The sequence below is a fragment of the Saccostrea cucullata genome, unplaced genomic scaffold (assembly GCF_032062105.1).
Source record: "Saccostrea cucullata isolate Sc308-1 unplaced genomic scaffold, CSIRO_AGI_Scuc_v1 ctg8284, whole genome shotgun sequence".
Classification (NCBI taxonomy): domain Eukaryota; kingdom Metazoa; phylum Mollusca; class Bivalvia; order Ostreida; family Ostreidae; genus Saccostrea; species Saccostrea cuccullata.
Genome location: NW_026927217.1, coordinates 1 through 17,372, shown reverse-complemented (window position 1 = coordinate 17,372; position 17,372 = coordinate 1). Strand labels below are relative to the sequence as shown.

Below are 17,372 nucleotides of genomic sequence, written 5' to 3'. Positions count from 1 at the left end.
GATGCACTACTATCACATAAGCTCCATTAGGCTAAAAATCAAGCTAACATCAAGCAATTGAAATCAATACATGGAAAGGCAGACCATGTATTGGGGAAAATATCTCAAAGAAGTTTACATCCATGCCCTCTGTTGACTTCCGCCTTGTACCCCTTTAATATTTTAGTGAAGGGAGAAATCCTTCGAAAATTCAGTGTGAATTTAATGATCTAACAATTTTCATGAATCAATTGACCTAACGTCAGATAATTTTTGCAAATAAAGGTCATTATATATCAACCATACAGGTAGATTTGACTTAAAACTAAATGTTGATACCCTTGCATAATCAACTTATTTTTAGTTGAATGTGCCATTTTACAAATTGTTTGTGAGTAGAACATGCTGTTTAGTACCAGATATATATAAGAATGACATTTCCTGTCTGAAAGAGTTAGAATTATTATTGAAACAATTTTAAGTGTACTTAAAGAAGGTTCAATTTTTGTTAATTTAAATTTTTTTCATTTAACAATCCTCAAAACAAGGCCTTTGCATAAATTAATAAACCGTGAAGCAGACATGCTTTAACCAATTATAATTCGACTGAGGAACATCGCAGAAAATATATCATCACTAATGTTTATTTGTCTAGTAGAATTATCAGCTTACTAGACTTTTAGTGTCTGTGTTGTCTAAACATTGATTTAGAATAGGCACAATATTTCTAAGTTTTAATTTGAGGGTGAAGTGAAAGTATATCAGGTTGAACGCCTTGACAAAAGCCGCTGCTGGTCTTTGAGCATTGAACCTGGCTAAAAAAGAGAGTCCTTAGAGCAGCTGCTTATTTGTCTGTTATTAAATTTGCAACATTATTTTGGAGATATGTTTTGCATGAGATAGATGTAATATACTATTAAGTACATGTAAGTCATAAATACTGATATTTTCATTTACATCAAAACTTACCAATACCTTCATAAAAGAATGTAATTTTCATTCAATACAATAAAAAACTTAATCACAAAATAAGTTTTTTTTTATACCGGTATTATTTATTTATTCATCCTGGAAGGTTTAATACAAAACAAATGCCAACAGTAATTAATGCTCAAGTCAATAGGCATAAAGAAATTCATCAAAAATTAAACTAACTTTTTATTTTATAGATCTTTGAGTCATCCGTTTTAAACACTGCTTTCAACATTGAAAGGTCGACATTAGCTCTTAATTATTTTATATGAATTTTTTTGTATTTTTTCAAAGAAACCATTGTTTAAAAAGGTTGATTCAGGGATCTATAAAATAAAAAGTTGGTGTGGCATTCCTCCTTAAACTCATTAAATTTGCAACAAATAGCTTGATTTCTAAAAAAAAAAAAAAAGGTCCTTTCCTGGCTCCAAGACCATTAACTGAGAACACACATGACAAAATCTTAATTTGCTTTATAGGAAACTTTAAAAAACATTTCTAATTTTTTTTATGAAAAAAAAGGAAGTTAGCGAATATTCTGCTACAAACATGTGACGAAAAAGTTGTTTATTATTTTTGTACTTCTAACGCCTGCAGTTTTCATTTAATGGCTTTGATATCATAAGAAATTATTGTTTGAAAAGTGAAAAAATCTTATGTTTTAACCAAATTTTAAATCGTATATTTCCTGAAGTGTATGTAATGAATATACAATGTATCATTTAAAGAGTATCACTACTTCTTAATGCATGCATGTAATGACATTGTTTTGAATTTATGTGAAAATCAATAGATGTTATTTTCATTATCAACAAAATGAAAATAACTTAATGGTCTTCATAAATAGATTTTTAGTATATGATGATTTTGAAGAAAGCAGTCATACTATAACTCGTATGATAAAAACTGACAAATAAAAAAACAATAAAACAAGTACCAGATTGAGTTTACAATTTTTTTAAAAAACATACTTGCACTCGTATGTTGGTGGAAAATACAATGTACTTCATTAATCACTTTTCAGATTGGCTTATTTGACATACATCTGAGGAATAGAAGATAATTGGAAAAGAGAAGACTGAAACTAAATTAAATTAACAATAATAATACCTGGTAGTAGCCGTTTATAAGAACATTCGTCATGTAAAGGTTATCTTAGTCAGGACTTATCATTCTTCAATCTTTCATTCATAATGTTCAAATGTTTTATCATGTAAATGATATTAATCATGTAAAAAATCATTCTTAATTTGTAATGTTATCAACTAGGACGAATAAAGAATACGATTTCATAGAAAAATTCATCATGGCACACACACTCACAAACTCAAGGCAACATTGCACTTGAGTTGCAAAGTCCACTTTTAACTCATTTCTCTGATAATGATGGATTGGTATAATTATAATGCACAGAAAAGTCAAAATGTAGAATTACTGAAATGTAATAAGATATTCTGGATAAGCTTGTGTATCATTAAAGATAACAAAAATGCCTGGATTGTTGGGATTATCTACAACAGAGTCATACAGAATGTGGCCACCACTGGGCTTATTCGGGGGGACTTTCATTCCGTTCCTCCCTTGGCAGTATTCTCCTGTTAATACTCGAGACCTATATACTCGTCTGTTTCCACTAATGTCAGGTGGACTATATGTTGAATTTGCAGAATAACTTGCATTCACAGCAAAATATACACCATTTCCATATGCAGTTGCTGCAAGATTAAGTATAAAGTTCAACATCAAAAATGGCAATTTACAATAAAATATTTAGCCAAAAAAAAATAACACCAAGCTGCTCAGCTTAGCACACTGCAAAGGAAAAAGAAATAGTAAAGTATTGGAAAGATTAATTAAATATTTGAAGTTATAACTATGGCATGCCAAATTCACAAAAATGAGCCTAACATAGTTTCACAGTTGATAAACTAGGTTTATTGGTTGTAAACTATAGTTTACGGACTGTAAACTATAGTTAACAACGTTAATCTATATTTTACATCTGTAAACCATTGTTAACGCGATAATCTATGTTTCACAACCGTAAACAATACTTAACACCCAAAACAATCATTTGCAATTGCAAAACATAGATTATCTGATAAATACAGTTTCACGATTTGTAAACTATAGTTAATGAACTAATAGATATAGTTTCACAATTTGTGAAACTATGATTAACAACTCTTAACTATAGTTTACGAGTTTACAAACGTGAATCTATGTTTATCAACAAAATCTATTGTTAACGCTTATTTCAGACAGATAAACTTAGATTAGCATTCGTAAACTATAGTTAACAACTGTTAAATATAATTTTACAGATGAAAACTATACATGTACTTAACGAATCGTTAACTATAGCTTACTGTTTGTAAACTATAGTTTACAGTCGATAAACCTAGTTTATCAATTGTGAAACTAGGTTTAGCTCATTTTTGTGAATTTGGCATTCCATAGATAACAGACAACCCCAGAAAAAGTTCTCTTACCACTGCACCACATGGGTGACTATCCAGAAAATTAAAACCCCACAAACCAATATTCTTCCTTATACCTTGAAAATCTGACTCAACAAAATTGTATTTCTTTTTGTATTTTTAAATAGAGCTAGTATCAATGTTTTAGCCTGTGATTTTTGATACATGTACATCAATTTTACCATTCTTTCCACAGTAGCTCCTGTTAAAACCATAAGTATTGATACTGGCTACTGAATCATTGGCCGTCCCATGCCATAAAACCATCTCATTATTGTTTCCAGATGGATTTTGTTTCTCCATTAGTTTCAATTTTGCATCATACTGCTGCATCAACATCCTGTTTTGTATCCTTTCCACCTGAAAAGAAAATAAAATATTTCTATAATTCTATTCTATATATACTCTTTATACCATGCATTAATAAGGTTGGAATATTTTGAGCATTCCCAATCTCAATATTGTATTTCATCTACATCTACATGGTACGTTGGTCCGTCATCTTTGACGATTACTCAACGGCGCAGCGCTTTGACAACACTGTTAGAAAGATTAAAATGTAAAAACAGTTAAAAGGTAAAAGAAGGAAGTTTTCAGCTCTTCTGTCAGCAGCCAGTCCGGTAACCGTAGCGGCCCTGAGACTTACTAGTAGAGGTCTCCCCGGCATTGCCTACTGACTTCACTAGAGCTTACTTGCTCCCTGAGCCATCTAGAAGGAAAGTGATGAAAGCCCCTGCTTGAAGTGTACCAAGTCAGGGGCCTCAGCAACAGATGCTGGTCAAGTGTTCCAGGTTATGATAGTCCTGGGGAAGAAACTGAACTTATAGATGTTGGTTCTGCACTGATGATGCTGGAATCTGTAGGAATGGGTGGATCTGGTTCGACTTGATGATGGAGTGACATACTGAGATAGCGGGATATCTACCAGGCCTTTCCATGCCTTATAAAACATGGCGAGCTGTGCCTTGGTCCTACGGCTCTCTAAGGATTCCCACTGGAGACTGTCTAGCATGTCTGTAACACTGCTGGTATTCCTGTATCTATTTGTGACGTACCTAGCAGTTCTCCTCTGGACCATTTCAAGTCGGTGGATGTGATCCTTTGTGTGGGGATTCCATACTGAGGCACAGTACTCCAATGTGGGCCGAACTAGTGCCATATATGCCTCTGTCTTGGTCTTCTCATTGGTGATATTGAGGTTCCTACGTAAGAAGCCAAGAGTAGAGTTCGCCTTCTTAACTGTCTTATCAATATGGACCCTCCATGACAAGTTGGTAGTTATCCATACCCCTAAGTACTTGGTGGTCTCTACATTCTCCAACATCTGACCTTTCAGTGAGTAGCTGTAGAGCTGCGGGTTGCGGGATCTGGTGAACACCATGGTGTTACACTTGTCTGGATGGAAATCCATTCCCCTGGTTTTCTCCCACTCCTCTAGGTGGTGTAGGTCTTGTTGGAGTTGTTCGCAGTCCTCCCGACTGTGTATCTGGCGATAAAGGACACAGTCATCAGCAAATAATCTCACATGGCTATTGACACAAGATGGCAGGTCATTGATGAAGATGAGGAAGAGCACAGGCCCAAGCACACTCCCTTGTGGGACTCCGCTGATGACAGGTGCGGGCTCTGATGTGGCTCCTTCCACCACCACTTGCTGGGATCTCCCGGTCAAGAAAGAGCGGATCCATACATGAGTGTTACCGCGGATTCCACTGTGGTGTAGCTTCATGAGAAGTCTCTCATGTGGGACGCGGTCAAAGGCCTTGCTAAAGTCTAATACAACTATATCATGTTGGATACCTTTGTCCCATGCTCTTGCCAGGTCATCAAATAATGTGAGTAGTTGGGTCTCACAGCTCCTTCGTGCCCGGAAGCCATGCTGCACATCTGATAATATGCTGTACCTATCCATGTGGTTCATGATGTTACTGACCAATATGTGCTCTAACAGCTTGCAGCATATGCATGTTAAGGAAACTGGCCGGTAATTTGAGGCCTTGAATCTCTCACCTTTTTTGAAAATAGCTGTTACATTGGCCTTTCTCCAGTCATTTGGTACGATGCCCTCAGACAAGCTTTTACAGAACAGTTGAGTGAGGAGTGGAGCAATCTCAGCTGACATGTCCTTCAGAACTCTGGCTGGTATAGAATCAGGTCCTGAGGCCTTGTTAGGATTGAGCTTCCTCAGTAGCTTGCAGACTCCTTCCTCTGAGATCTTAATGTCAGGCATTTGTGGGGATGGTGTACCATGAGGCATGGGGATATTCTGGGTATCCTCTCTAGTAAATACAGACTCGTACTGGTGATTCAGAATATCCGCCTTGTCTTTTGCCTCAGAATGTAGTACTCCTCTGTCCTTTAGTGGTGACACTCCATTGCTGTCCTTCCTCATGGCATTCACAAACCTCCAGAAGCGTTTTTGTTTATTTGGCTGCATATCAGACTCTGCGTTTGCCAACTATTTTTTAGAGATTTTATCAAATCTAGTAAAATACTGTGAAATAATCACTGTTTGTTGGGAACCAATATTTGTTGATGCCTTGGTAACCCTTATCCACAAATTTAAATTCCCATGAACAAACATATAGATTCAATGAATATGTCAGTTTAAGCGAATAAACCACAAAATTACATCCCCACAAACAAATAAAATTTTGTTTGCTCACAAACATTGACCCTCACAAATTAAAATGATTCCACAGTTTTTTTTTCTTAAAATTAACTTCTTTAGTAAAATAATGATGTATACCTTTATTATGTTTACAGCACCAGCTTGAGACTGGAAGTCCTTTACCACATCCTTGTATTCTTTACTACTAGGCTGCAGGGTTACTACTGCCACATTCTCTTTGTCCCCCATAGTTGTCCATGTCACTGGTTGCTCAAAATTAGACCCTTAATTAACAAAAAAAAATTATGACAAGAGATCAATAGGTTGTAATGGTAACCTGATTATCACTCCCTACAAAAGAGTCCATAGGCCACATTGCTCACCTGAGTACAATGGTTAGAAAAATCACACATCAGCTTAGTATTGAAAAGTTTATATGGAGGGGGGACGCTGGGATTTTTATATCCCCCTGAGGATGCTTGCATATCAATACAACAATTGGCTCTGCTGTTCTTGAGCAGATTGTAAAAGATTTTTTCCAATGAATTCCTTTTGTAAAAATTTGATCCCCATGTGGTCACTCCCTATCCCCATGAGTCATGATTTGAACAAACTTGAGTCTAAAATCCTTGAGGATGCTTTCAAAATGACTAATGATGGTTTTGCTGTTATTGACAGATTTTCCCCTATATATTTCAATGTAAAACTTTAATTTCCAATTGTGATCCCACCCTGCCTCCAGGGTTCATCATTTGAACAAACTTGAATCTACACTATGTAAAGAAGGTATCCTTTAAGTTTCAACTTGTTTGGCATGGTGATTCTTCTTGGGAAGATTTTTAATATATGCCATTAATGTTTCACAATTTATGAATTATCTCCCCTTGAATGAGCGTGTGGTTCCTCGTTTGAAAAATTAAATCCCTTTTACCTAAGAATGCTTTGTGGCAAGTTTGGTTGAAATTGGCCCACTGGTTCTGGAGAAGAAGTCGAAAATGCAAAAAGTTTACAGCTAGATGGATGTACAGGTTGACTACAGAATGTGCAAGCTGCTTTGAATCAAAAGATGTCATATAGGCCTATCTTACTTTCTACGAAGGATTAGCAAGATTTCAGAGGAAATAAATACATTTTTAAGACGGATTATTAATTCGTCTGTCTCTCTACAGCTCAATTCTACAAGAAATAGTTTTTCTTTACAACACTCTTTGTGAAGGGAATGAAAATCTCAAACGTTGCATCTTTTTATATTTCTATAAATATCACTTAGGAAAAAATATCAGTTTTCATCATCAAGGAATTAATGTCAGACAATTTTTTCACTGTTGAAAATATAATAAATGTAATCACCATCTATTTTTCAGCTTAGTTGAGCCTTTAAAAAGCTATAAAAGCTTACCACTAATTTTGTTCTTTCTGATGACTTTTACAATATCTGTTGGATCGCTTTCTGGATATTCCTCATAAGCTGCCAAATCAACAATGTATTTATTTCCTTGTGCATCTTTAAAGGATGCCTTAGCTTCCTGCTTTCTGAGGGCCTTCTCTAACTGCATATTAATGTCAGCAGGGTATGGTTCTAGTTTTTGGCCTGTATTTGTAATTTCAATGAAACACCATTCAACCATGCTTGCCATCATTTCAGCAGCTTGTTTCTCTTGTCTCACAGCATCTGCCTGGCGAAGTAATCTGTGAACTTTTTCAGAAGCTTCCATGATATCAGAAGTGAGACCTTGCAAAATAATCCTTCCAACTCGTTTCTCAACTGTCACATCAACATCAAGTTTCTCCTTTAGCTGCTGGATTTCTGATTCCTGCCAATAATATTTAAAGCAATATGAGCTGCAAATTTGATGTCGGAAATTTTTTGTTTCAAAACTATGAATAACTATTTCAATGACAGTTAAAAGAATATTTATAAACTTTTTGTACTCATATTTGCAATGGAATAACTATTTATTAGCTGTGATTGATGCAAAATTACATTATTGTTTACCTGTACAATATCGATTTCTTTAATAATCTTATTTATTATATGATTGAATAATTTCCATCTCTCTGATTGGCTGAGATCCAACTATGTTAGAAAAATACTACGTTGTATTGACCTGCACGTGACGTTCCAGGTCAATACAAGGATTTATTTCCTCTACATTGATCTAAAAATAGATCGGGAAATTCCAAATTGATACAAATTGTTTTGGAAATCTATCTAAACGACTATGACTTTTTTTCATGTGAACAAAACATATTATTAGCGAATATAAATTTTTGAGTTATGGTGGTAAGAGGGGATGCAGGGACATCCCTCCAACACTTTTACTGAACAACAATTTTTACTGTTTTCCCCGATAACAATTTTTACTGTTTTCCCTGATAATACTCCTTCCTTTGAAAATCTATACTATAAAAAAAAGACTGACATTATATTTTTTATTCATGGCAACTAAAATTGATAAAAAAAACCTTCAAATTGGTATGATTGGTAAGGCTTATTTACATTTTAATTCTGCTTCTCTTTTGTATTTGGCTAGGACTTAATTAAATGCAAACAAATAATGGGCTTTATCATTTTATCAGTGAATCATATAATAAAACAATTATTGCTGTTTTTTCGGTCAATACAATGATTTAGCCATCTTCGAAGTACAATATTCACCTCGCCCTCCGGGCTCGGTGAATACTGTACTCCTCAGATGGCTAAATCATTGTATTGACCTCAAAAAACAGCAATAATTGTATAATATTTAATTGTACAAAATTGAAGTCTTTCTTCTGGAACAGTTTAGAACTTTATTTTAGTCTTACTGGTCAAAAAGATTTAAATTACATAATATTTATCTTAATATCACATTTTAACAGCAAAATAATATTATCGAAAATGCATCTCATGTTGCTTTAAAGCCGCTTGGTCCGATTCTAATCGCTAAAAAATATATTCGTTTTTCTCCTTGAAAAATAATTGTCCATAATTTATTTCAACTTTTGTCGAATTATATCTCCAAAGTCTTTTTCTTTTTAAAGATATCAAAATTCAAAAGTTTAAAAAATAATTTTTGTTAGGTCACACAAAAAATAATCCTTTGTTTACATTGCGTGAAATCACCTTCTAAAAATTAAATTTATCGCTTACATGTATAACTCATGAAGAACAAACCCGAGCATTTTTTCCACAACAAAGTGTACACGGGCAATATTCTAGCCCTCGTTACTAAACTCCCTTTTTAAAAAATCTTTAAAAAATATATGATTTTCCTTTATTCTGTAAATATGCATATTAGTATAAAAATTACTATGGATTAAATTCAGTTAATTTCTTAATTTTTAAAAGATATATCATGACTTAAGATTCTACTAATGGAAAAAAATACTCGGGTTTGAATTCTCTTCATAATTAGATATAACCGATAAAAGTATATTTTTCAAAGGTGCAGACTTCAAAACAGATCTTAACTTCCCGTCAGGAACTGCTGTTTGTCAACAAGGTTTTTGGTCTATGTTTTCCATGTAAGGATTGTTGTAATAAACTATTAAATCAATCTTATAATTAATTTTTATATATTATCTATGTAATGACGTACTTTTATTGTTTAAGATAATATGTGCCTGTTTCAGATGAAGCGGCTTTAATCAAATACATTTTTTGTGGTGGAAGCATGTATGTAATCATTGGCAATGTTTGCATTTGTTTAATTTTTCCAGGAATTGCCCTGCTTCTAAATTAAGCAAAAACGTTATGACTTGATTTATGGTAGTAGAAAGACAGACCGATAAAATTTAAGCAATTTATGTAATTTATATACTGTAGACGTACTTTTTTCCACGGGGTCATAATTCCGTGGAATCTCAATTTCTGTTTGATCCGCAGGTAGAAAATTACGCGGATTTTCTAGACTGTCACTATAAGTCTTACATTTATATTAAGTTCGCTTGGACAAATTTCCGCGGAAAATTTGTGACCGTGTACATAGCGTAAATTAATACCACACGGAAAAAAGTACTTCTACAGTATTAATTTACTCATATAGTTTGGAAGCAAGCCATTAACAAACCTGCTGGGGTGTGAATTCTTTCACCACTGAGTCACTAAAAAATTTCTTTGTAATACAGGAGTCAATGCCTCTTTCAACCATATCTATTGCTTGATCTATTCTTTCTTGGGAATCTGCATAAATCACCAAAGTTACAGAACTCTTATCTAGAGGCATTCTTTGAGTTTTGCGAGCTCCTTCCCACATATTGCTTTCTTGCTTACCTGCAGGAAAAAATGAAAAAAAAAAGTCCAGTGACATTAATTTGCAATACTTATACTGCAAACATTTACATTCTGCGGATATGGTTACATTGGTGTTGATGAATGACTAATAAATGTCAAGTACATATCTGTGTTTCACATGCAACTTTCTTGTCCTGTTAAAGAGCACTAGTAGAATATCAATGTTTCCACTAGTCGTACTTCTAAAATGTGAAAGTTGTCAACTTTTCAACATTTAAAAATATATTCACCTTTATATTCACTGAAAAAAATTTAACTTTGACTGGAAAGAAATTTGTTATTTGCATGCAAAAGTTCTTACTTTCTTTTAAAGGTTTATTTTTCAGAAATATATGTACGGTACACATATTTTTATAGTAAAATAATTATGGACCAAGTATCCAACAAGCTGCTGTTTTTCCTCAAAGTATTCCAAGTTCTGACTTACCAAAACCAAACATCTTTGTCATTTTCTTGAAGAATCCACCATCTTTAGGTTTGTAGTTCTCACAGCAAGTTTTAAAGGACTCCAAAAATGCCCTTATAAGTTTGGACTCAAATATCACAATATGAACTTCTTTCAAATTTTTGATTTTTTCTTGTCCTTCTTTCAAGGCCTCAAAAAAGTATTTGGCAAGATTTTCAGCCTTTACTCCAAAAGCTATTTTAAATTTAAAAAAAAAGACATATATAACATAAGTATTTTAATTAAGGCATAGCCCATATAAACAGAAAATTGAAACCTGCAAGTTTATAATTATAAATGAAACAACATCATTGTAAAAAATCATTGTATCATATGGAATATATAGTATATTTTCATTTTTAATTAATTCATAGGGCTTGGTAAATTATTAATTGAATTAGTATTATGAGAATCATTTTTACCCAATGGTAGCCAATTTTTGTAGATTTATTATATTTTTGATTAAAGAACAAGGGCGCTTTTGATTGGCATTCGGCAGGAACCTGGGCATAATTAAAAAGTGAAAATCTTATTGACATGTCACATGAAATTTTAACATTTTTTTAATTTATCGGGTTCCTGTGCAACAGGAACGGAAAATATTTTCCTGAAATTGAGCTTTGATTTGCTAAAAAATAACTTGAAAATTGGCCATATCAGATATTTGGTACAAAATTGTACATTTTGAAACACATTTTTCTAAATATTTTCTATGTCTGGGTCTTCTCTCCATGATTTTGAAACGTTATTTGTGTGTATTTTAATTCAAAGAAACGATTACACTTTTTTAAAAAATGGAGAGAAGACCCAGAGACCACGAAAAATGAACTTTTCCCCAAAAAACCAAATGTGTCGATGTGGTGCATCTTTGTCCTTTTAAAGACATTTGTACATGTGTAGCGGTGATAGCTCAGAAAGTTAGGCTACCTGTTCGGTGCACTCGAAGCGAAAAGTTTTTGGTTCGAGCCTGGCATGGGGCGTTAATTTTTTTTCATTCAGGCAAGCAACCATTTATTTTGTCAGTTTCATTTTATTTACTGATGTATTAAAATTTTGAATTAGATAATTTTTGGTACAGTTTGGTTCTCAAGCGAAATCAATTCTATTCTATTTTATAATGTACAGAGTGTACATGTACAGGTATGCATCTATGCATTAAATATATTTTAGGTTTTATTTTTTGTGAAATATTACTATGTTATAGTACCCCCTAGAAAGAAATGGACATAAATGTTACAATTTCACAATGTCTTTCAAACTAAATGAAAAAAAAACCATGGAAGTGTTTGTAAAATCTGACCAGGTATGTTCAGCCAACCAAATCATGGACATTTAAACCATAAATGTTTCGTACAAATGATTCCTGCAGATCTCCCGCCAAATGCGCCCATCTTCTTTACAAGTTATAAGGAAATGTACATGATATTGGTAAACATCTTATTTTATGACGATTGTACAGTTACTTGGCCAGTTCCGAATAAGAAACCGATTCGACGGTGTTACAAATATACTAGGAATTATTTCAAAATCTAAGTGTTTTGTCAAGGTAGTTCGATGACTTGTGGAATTAAATATTGTTTCATAAAAGTTCAGCCTTCCCTCAAAAAAATTTATTTCGCAAGTTACCATAGGTGTCCATTTTACCAGTTACGAATAAGCCGACGGGTTCCGGATACCCTAGAGATTCTTATTCAATTCAACCCTAAATTAAAAAATATACGTCCCAGACGTTATCCATTGGCATGCCTAAGAAAAGTTAAATTAATTGCTTACCAATAAATTATTTGTATTTCCAAAGGTTGAAGAGAAACTAGAGGTATACTGTGGGCACTGAGCTCATTTTAATGATACCCCACGCCTCCTTTATGATTATTTAAGTTAAAGTCCATGTTTTACTCTGGGAGACCCGAAATAAATGTCAGATCAAAAAGTAAAATAATAAGTCACAATGTCACAATGCAATAAAGAATATGTGAAAGTATCATTAAATCTTATTCAGTGGTATAGGAGGAATTGCGGACAAGAGATGGATATACCTTTCAATATTACAAAGAATGGCAGTATCTATGTTTTTCTCAGGGAGCCCAAATTATGTACCAGATCCAAAATTTATAAAGGTGCACTTTGGCACTGATAAACAAAGATTCTGTGAAAGACTCATTAAATTCTGTGAAGCCTCATTAAACTTCATTCAGTGGTAGAAGAGGGGTTGCGGATAAGAAATAGATACCCCAGAGCATATCAGACGGACGTACAGACGGACGGACGGACAAACATCCCATTACTATATGCCGCTTCTTCCTGTTTTTCAAGCGGGGGTAGAATAAGTCACGTTTATAATGAAGAAAAGATCGAAGAGTGAATTTATAATAATGTTTAAAATGGGTATTCGGAACCGGTAAAATAAGAGCACGAAAATATTTCGATATCTTCCAGTGTTCCAAATATTTATTTTTGACATGTTTTTAGTATATGTTAGAGTACATATCAAACTTACTTTTGATACCTAGAACGTTGTTTTATGTGAAAAATGTATGCATCTACAGAGGTTTTTCTGCATATTTACGCGTCGAGGTGATTCAGATTTGTTGCATTGTAAAAGTGTGTCGACTGTTTCAAGTACGATAACGAAACCAAACTGAGGGCAAAAAATCAAAACTTCACATAATTCAAACACTCATGAATAAGCCTTCTTACCATAGAAATCAATTTATTTTTACACCGTTGAATTTATTAATTATCAGTCCTTAAATTACTAATTATTCGGAACTGGCCAAAATCCGGAACTGGCCAAACGACTGTACTAATTAATGCATGTATACTCTCTTTCACTAAAAACACATTTCTTTTGTTCTTAAATAATATTTTGGGTTGTTTTTCAATAATAAAGGCAGTGGCACATTGAATAGTTTGACTGATTTAAATGATATATATAGTACCTTAAATTAAACTAAAAAGACCTAGTACATGTATATTAAAATTTCTGAGCTAAAACTGCTAAATAAAGGATACAGGTAATACCTAGCTGTGTCAAACATGAGCTGCATGCAAGTAGATTCTTTTAAAGAAGTTACTATTCAAGAAAAAATTCTTCACAGTATAATTATTACATGTACCTTGTCCCAAAGTAGGAAAAGCAATTGACTTGCATCCAGGTATTTCATCTGCTCTTTCAATTGTTTTTGAAATTTTATGCTCCCAAGATTCTTTGGTATTTTCAGCATCAAGATGTAGGATATAATTACATGAAAGACGACTTTTGATCCCTGATGTTGTCACAGCTATTCCATCTTCCTTCAAGCTTTTTGCTAAGTTGAAATAGAATTTTTTTCTAAAATCAGTAACTGATCTTTTAACTATATGGTAAATAAAACAAACACTGTGAGAGTATCGCATAATTATAGTAATAATAGTTTCCTTCTGGCAAGTGTAATTATCTGGTTCCCTATATAAATGCATAATTTTGTGAAAAAATCATTGAAGCAGAACAAAATACAAACTTCAATTATAACTCATGAATGTAAACTCAGATACCAACTATGCTACAATAACACTGACCATCAAAATACCTTACACAAAAGAACTACTGCAAAATCACATATCTTCGTGAGGGCAAATTTTTTAGGGTTGAGAAAAAAATTATTGATATGTGGAAATTTGTTTTTGTTGTTTAATTAACAAGTGTTGATTAATAATGCTTATTAAATTTTACATTTTATGGTTGTCATGAATTTGTGGGTCTCCCCATACCTTGAAAATAAAAAAATTAAACCTCCACAAAAATTAGTGATTTCAAAGTATGCTGTTTGACTAAGGACTGGAGTTTTCAAAGTTATTCCTACAGATGTTTATTTGTATACAGTGGACCCTCAGATATCCAGATGCCAGATATCTGGATGCTTCAGTATCCCAACAATTTTTCATTGGAATGGATTTTTTTAATGTTGTTTTGTTCTGATTAACTAGTAATTCAGGTATCCGGGTGCTTCAATTTTCCGGACAAATTGACTAGGAACCAGAGCGTCCGGATAAACGAGGCTCCACTGTAGATAAAGCTTCGTTTTATTTTTGTTGCTTTATTCAGCATTTGTACATGTATTATCTTAAAAGCGGCTGATTGAGAGTAAATACTATATTTTTACATGTAACTTTCAGGCGCGGATCCAGAAATTTTTTCCTGGGGGGGTCCACCCAATTCATAAAAAAAATCAAATCCCATAAATTTCTTGACAAGAAAAAAAAAAAAAAAAAAAAAAAAAAAAACCTAAAGTTGCCCAAAGACGAAAAAACTATTTCGTGGGGGGAGGGGGGGGGGTTATAAATATAAATTTATAAACCTGGAAATTCATGGGGGGTCCTGACCCCCCGACCCCCTGACCCCCCCCCCCCCCTCTAGATCCGTGCATGACTTTAATGGGGTCAACACTTTCCTGCCTTGAACAGCCTGACAATACTCAGCTATTACTCTTTGAGCAATAAGTTTGGCTAAAAATCAGCTCGATATCTGCAAGTGTTTAGTAAAAACAATATGGACAATCCTTTAAAATTTGAAAGGCCATAATTCCATCAAAATTCAATAACAAGGAACAAAATGCAAACTTGATCTGTACATGCATAACTTATGTCATACACCACTATACCAAAAATCAGCTCAATATCTGCATGCAAGTGTTTAAAAAAAAGTGTGGAAGACCAAGTTGGATAAATTAACTGACAGCTAGACAGACTAACTAGGAGGAAACATGTAGTCCCCTCCAGTTTCACCAACCTCATCAATTTCTATTTTTTTTCCTAATCATCAGGCCCTACTCTACATGTACAACCAGTGCTTTGTCATGATTTTAACAAACTTGAATCTATACATGACCTGAGGATGCTTCTGTATTAAAATAAATAATTATGACTTTGATGGTCATACACTAGTGTAAGAAGAAGAATTTTACGGATACTCGCTTCATGTATATTCTTGCATATAACTTGTTCTCCTTTTGTGACCCCATCCTATCCTTAAGGTTACACCTAAAAATGTACACTATGTAATGATTGATTCACATAAGTTTCATTTTTTTCTGTTACAGCTGTTCTTGAGAAGATGCCATTTAATATATTAACCATTTCATAATTATATCTCCATTTGTGGGTGTGCATGGTTTCAGAAGAAAACTCTCTTGAGCCTTCATATGGTTCATATGAGCTAAAAAAGGACACACTCAGAAAATTAAAAAACACACAAAATGTGATTTATATTCATAAACAAACTGGTATCATCTAAACTTTTTTCTCAGAAGTCTTTGCCATATCGGGGTAATTAGCATGTGTAGGAAGATAAAGATATGCAATTCATCAATTGATTAATAACACTTATGCAGTATGTGCACTAAATATGATAAATTATTTTATAATATCATTGCAAAAATATCCATAAAAATATTGATACTTACTATTTAGAGCTATTTGTGTTTTCAGGTCATCACCTCCAAGTTTCAAAAGCAGTTTTGATACTATTCCTGTATCACACAAAAAAAGAAAACCTTTAATTTCTCTTACCTGAATATAAAATTATGGAAATTTGTCAATACACAGAATTTAGCTCAATTGATCTTAATTTACTATAAAATACAAATGACAGTCAACTACTAATACATGGATTAAATTATAACAAATGTCATTTATTTCAGAGGGTACATTTATAAAATAACAGCTTGGACAAAAAATATTGTTTTATATAATGATCAATTTATATTGCAAAACAGTTTCTCATGATTATAAGCAAAAACAAGAGGCCTAAGGGCCTTATAGGTCACCTGAGTATTATGTTACAACTTTCGAACAATTGAATTTGGTTTGGCACCCCACCCCACAGGAACAACTGACCCTTGGGCCACTTATTTCAAAATTTTGGAAATATTATCATAAATTTTATTTTATTATATATGGTTGATTCATACCAAAGATCAGATTTCAAAGCATTATTTTATTTTCAGACTATGTACCCCCCCCCCCTACACCAAATGGCAAAACCCCTGGCACAGGGGCCATGAAATTCACAAATTTGGTTGAGGCACTCTTGCTCATTATAACTATATACTAAGTTAGTCTATTTAATGCCCTGTTCACACGGAGAGTTTAATTCGAATTAAACGTAAAGTAACTGCGAATTACATGAAGCTTCGCTTAGTGTTCACACGGAGAATTTAATGCGAATTAGTTTAATTCGAATTAGTTTACTGTGCACTAAATTACTTCACATTAGCTCCGTGTGAACGCCAAGCGAAGCTAATTCGAATTAAATTTCCAGGCATGCGTAATGGCAAAATTAGGTCAAATGCCACATGTCCATGGTCAGCTTGAAGTATTTGTGCTATTTTTGAGTGAAAAACTACGGAAATTTGTGTTAATCATTTAATGTGTGTACAGACACTGTAACATTATGTCAAATGCATCTGCTTCTGCATAAGGTGACGTGATTTGCAAATGACGTCATAATAGCCTCACTGACGCCTGGCTGTAGAAGTAGAATTTAATTCACATTAGTTTACTTTGCATTAATTTACTGCGAATTAAACTTGTCGTGTGAACAGGGCATTATACCCAGAAGCAGAGAAGATT

General features: G+C 33.5%; 1 protein-coding gene across 1 annotated transcript; it reads right to left on the bottom strand.

Moving 5' to 3' along the window:
* Nucleotides 1–2,084: 2,084 nt before the first annotated feature.
* On the bottom strand, nt 2,085–16,266 carry LOC134273761 (protein mono-ADP-ribosyltransferase PARP14-like). The gene is made up of 8 exons (XM_062755980.1): nt 16,205–16,266; nt 13,880–14,071; nt 10,746–10,958; nt 10,095–10,297; nt 7,442–7,856; nt 6,181–6,326; nt 3,614–3,791; nt 2,085–2,666 (listed from the first exon to the last, which is right to left on the bottom strand). Exons 3-8 carry the CDS (start codon nt 10,765–10,767, stop codon nt 2,383–2,385), a joined length of 1,248 nt encoding a protein of 415 aa, XP_062611964.1. The 5' UTR covers nt 10,768–10,958; nt 13,880–14,071; nt 16,205–16,266; the 3' UTR covers nt 2,085–2,382.
* Between the last annotated feature and the right edge of the window lie 1,106 nt (nt 16,267–17,372).

Bases quoted from the DNA above. Each gene is read 5' to 3' on its own strand.
- LOC134273761 (XM_062755980.1), bottom strand. From the start codon at position 10,767: ATGACAAAGATGTTTGGTTTTG. The intron at 10,298-10,745 runs GTAAGTCAGAAC...TTTTTCCTGCAG, and splicing joins GACAAAGATGTTTGGTTTTG to GTAAGCAAGAAAGCAATATG. The intron at 3,792-6,180 runs GTATACATCATT...TTTTCTTTTCAG, and splicing joins GTGCTGTAAACATAATAAAG to GTGGAAAGGATACAAAACAG.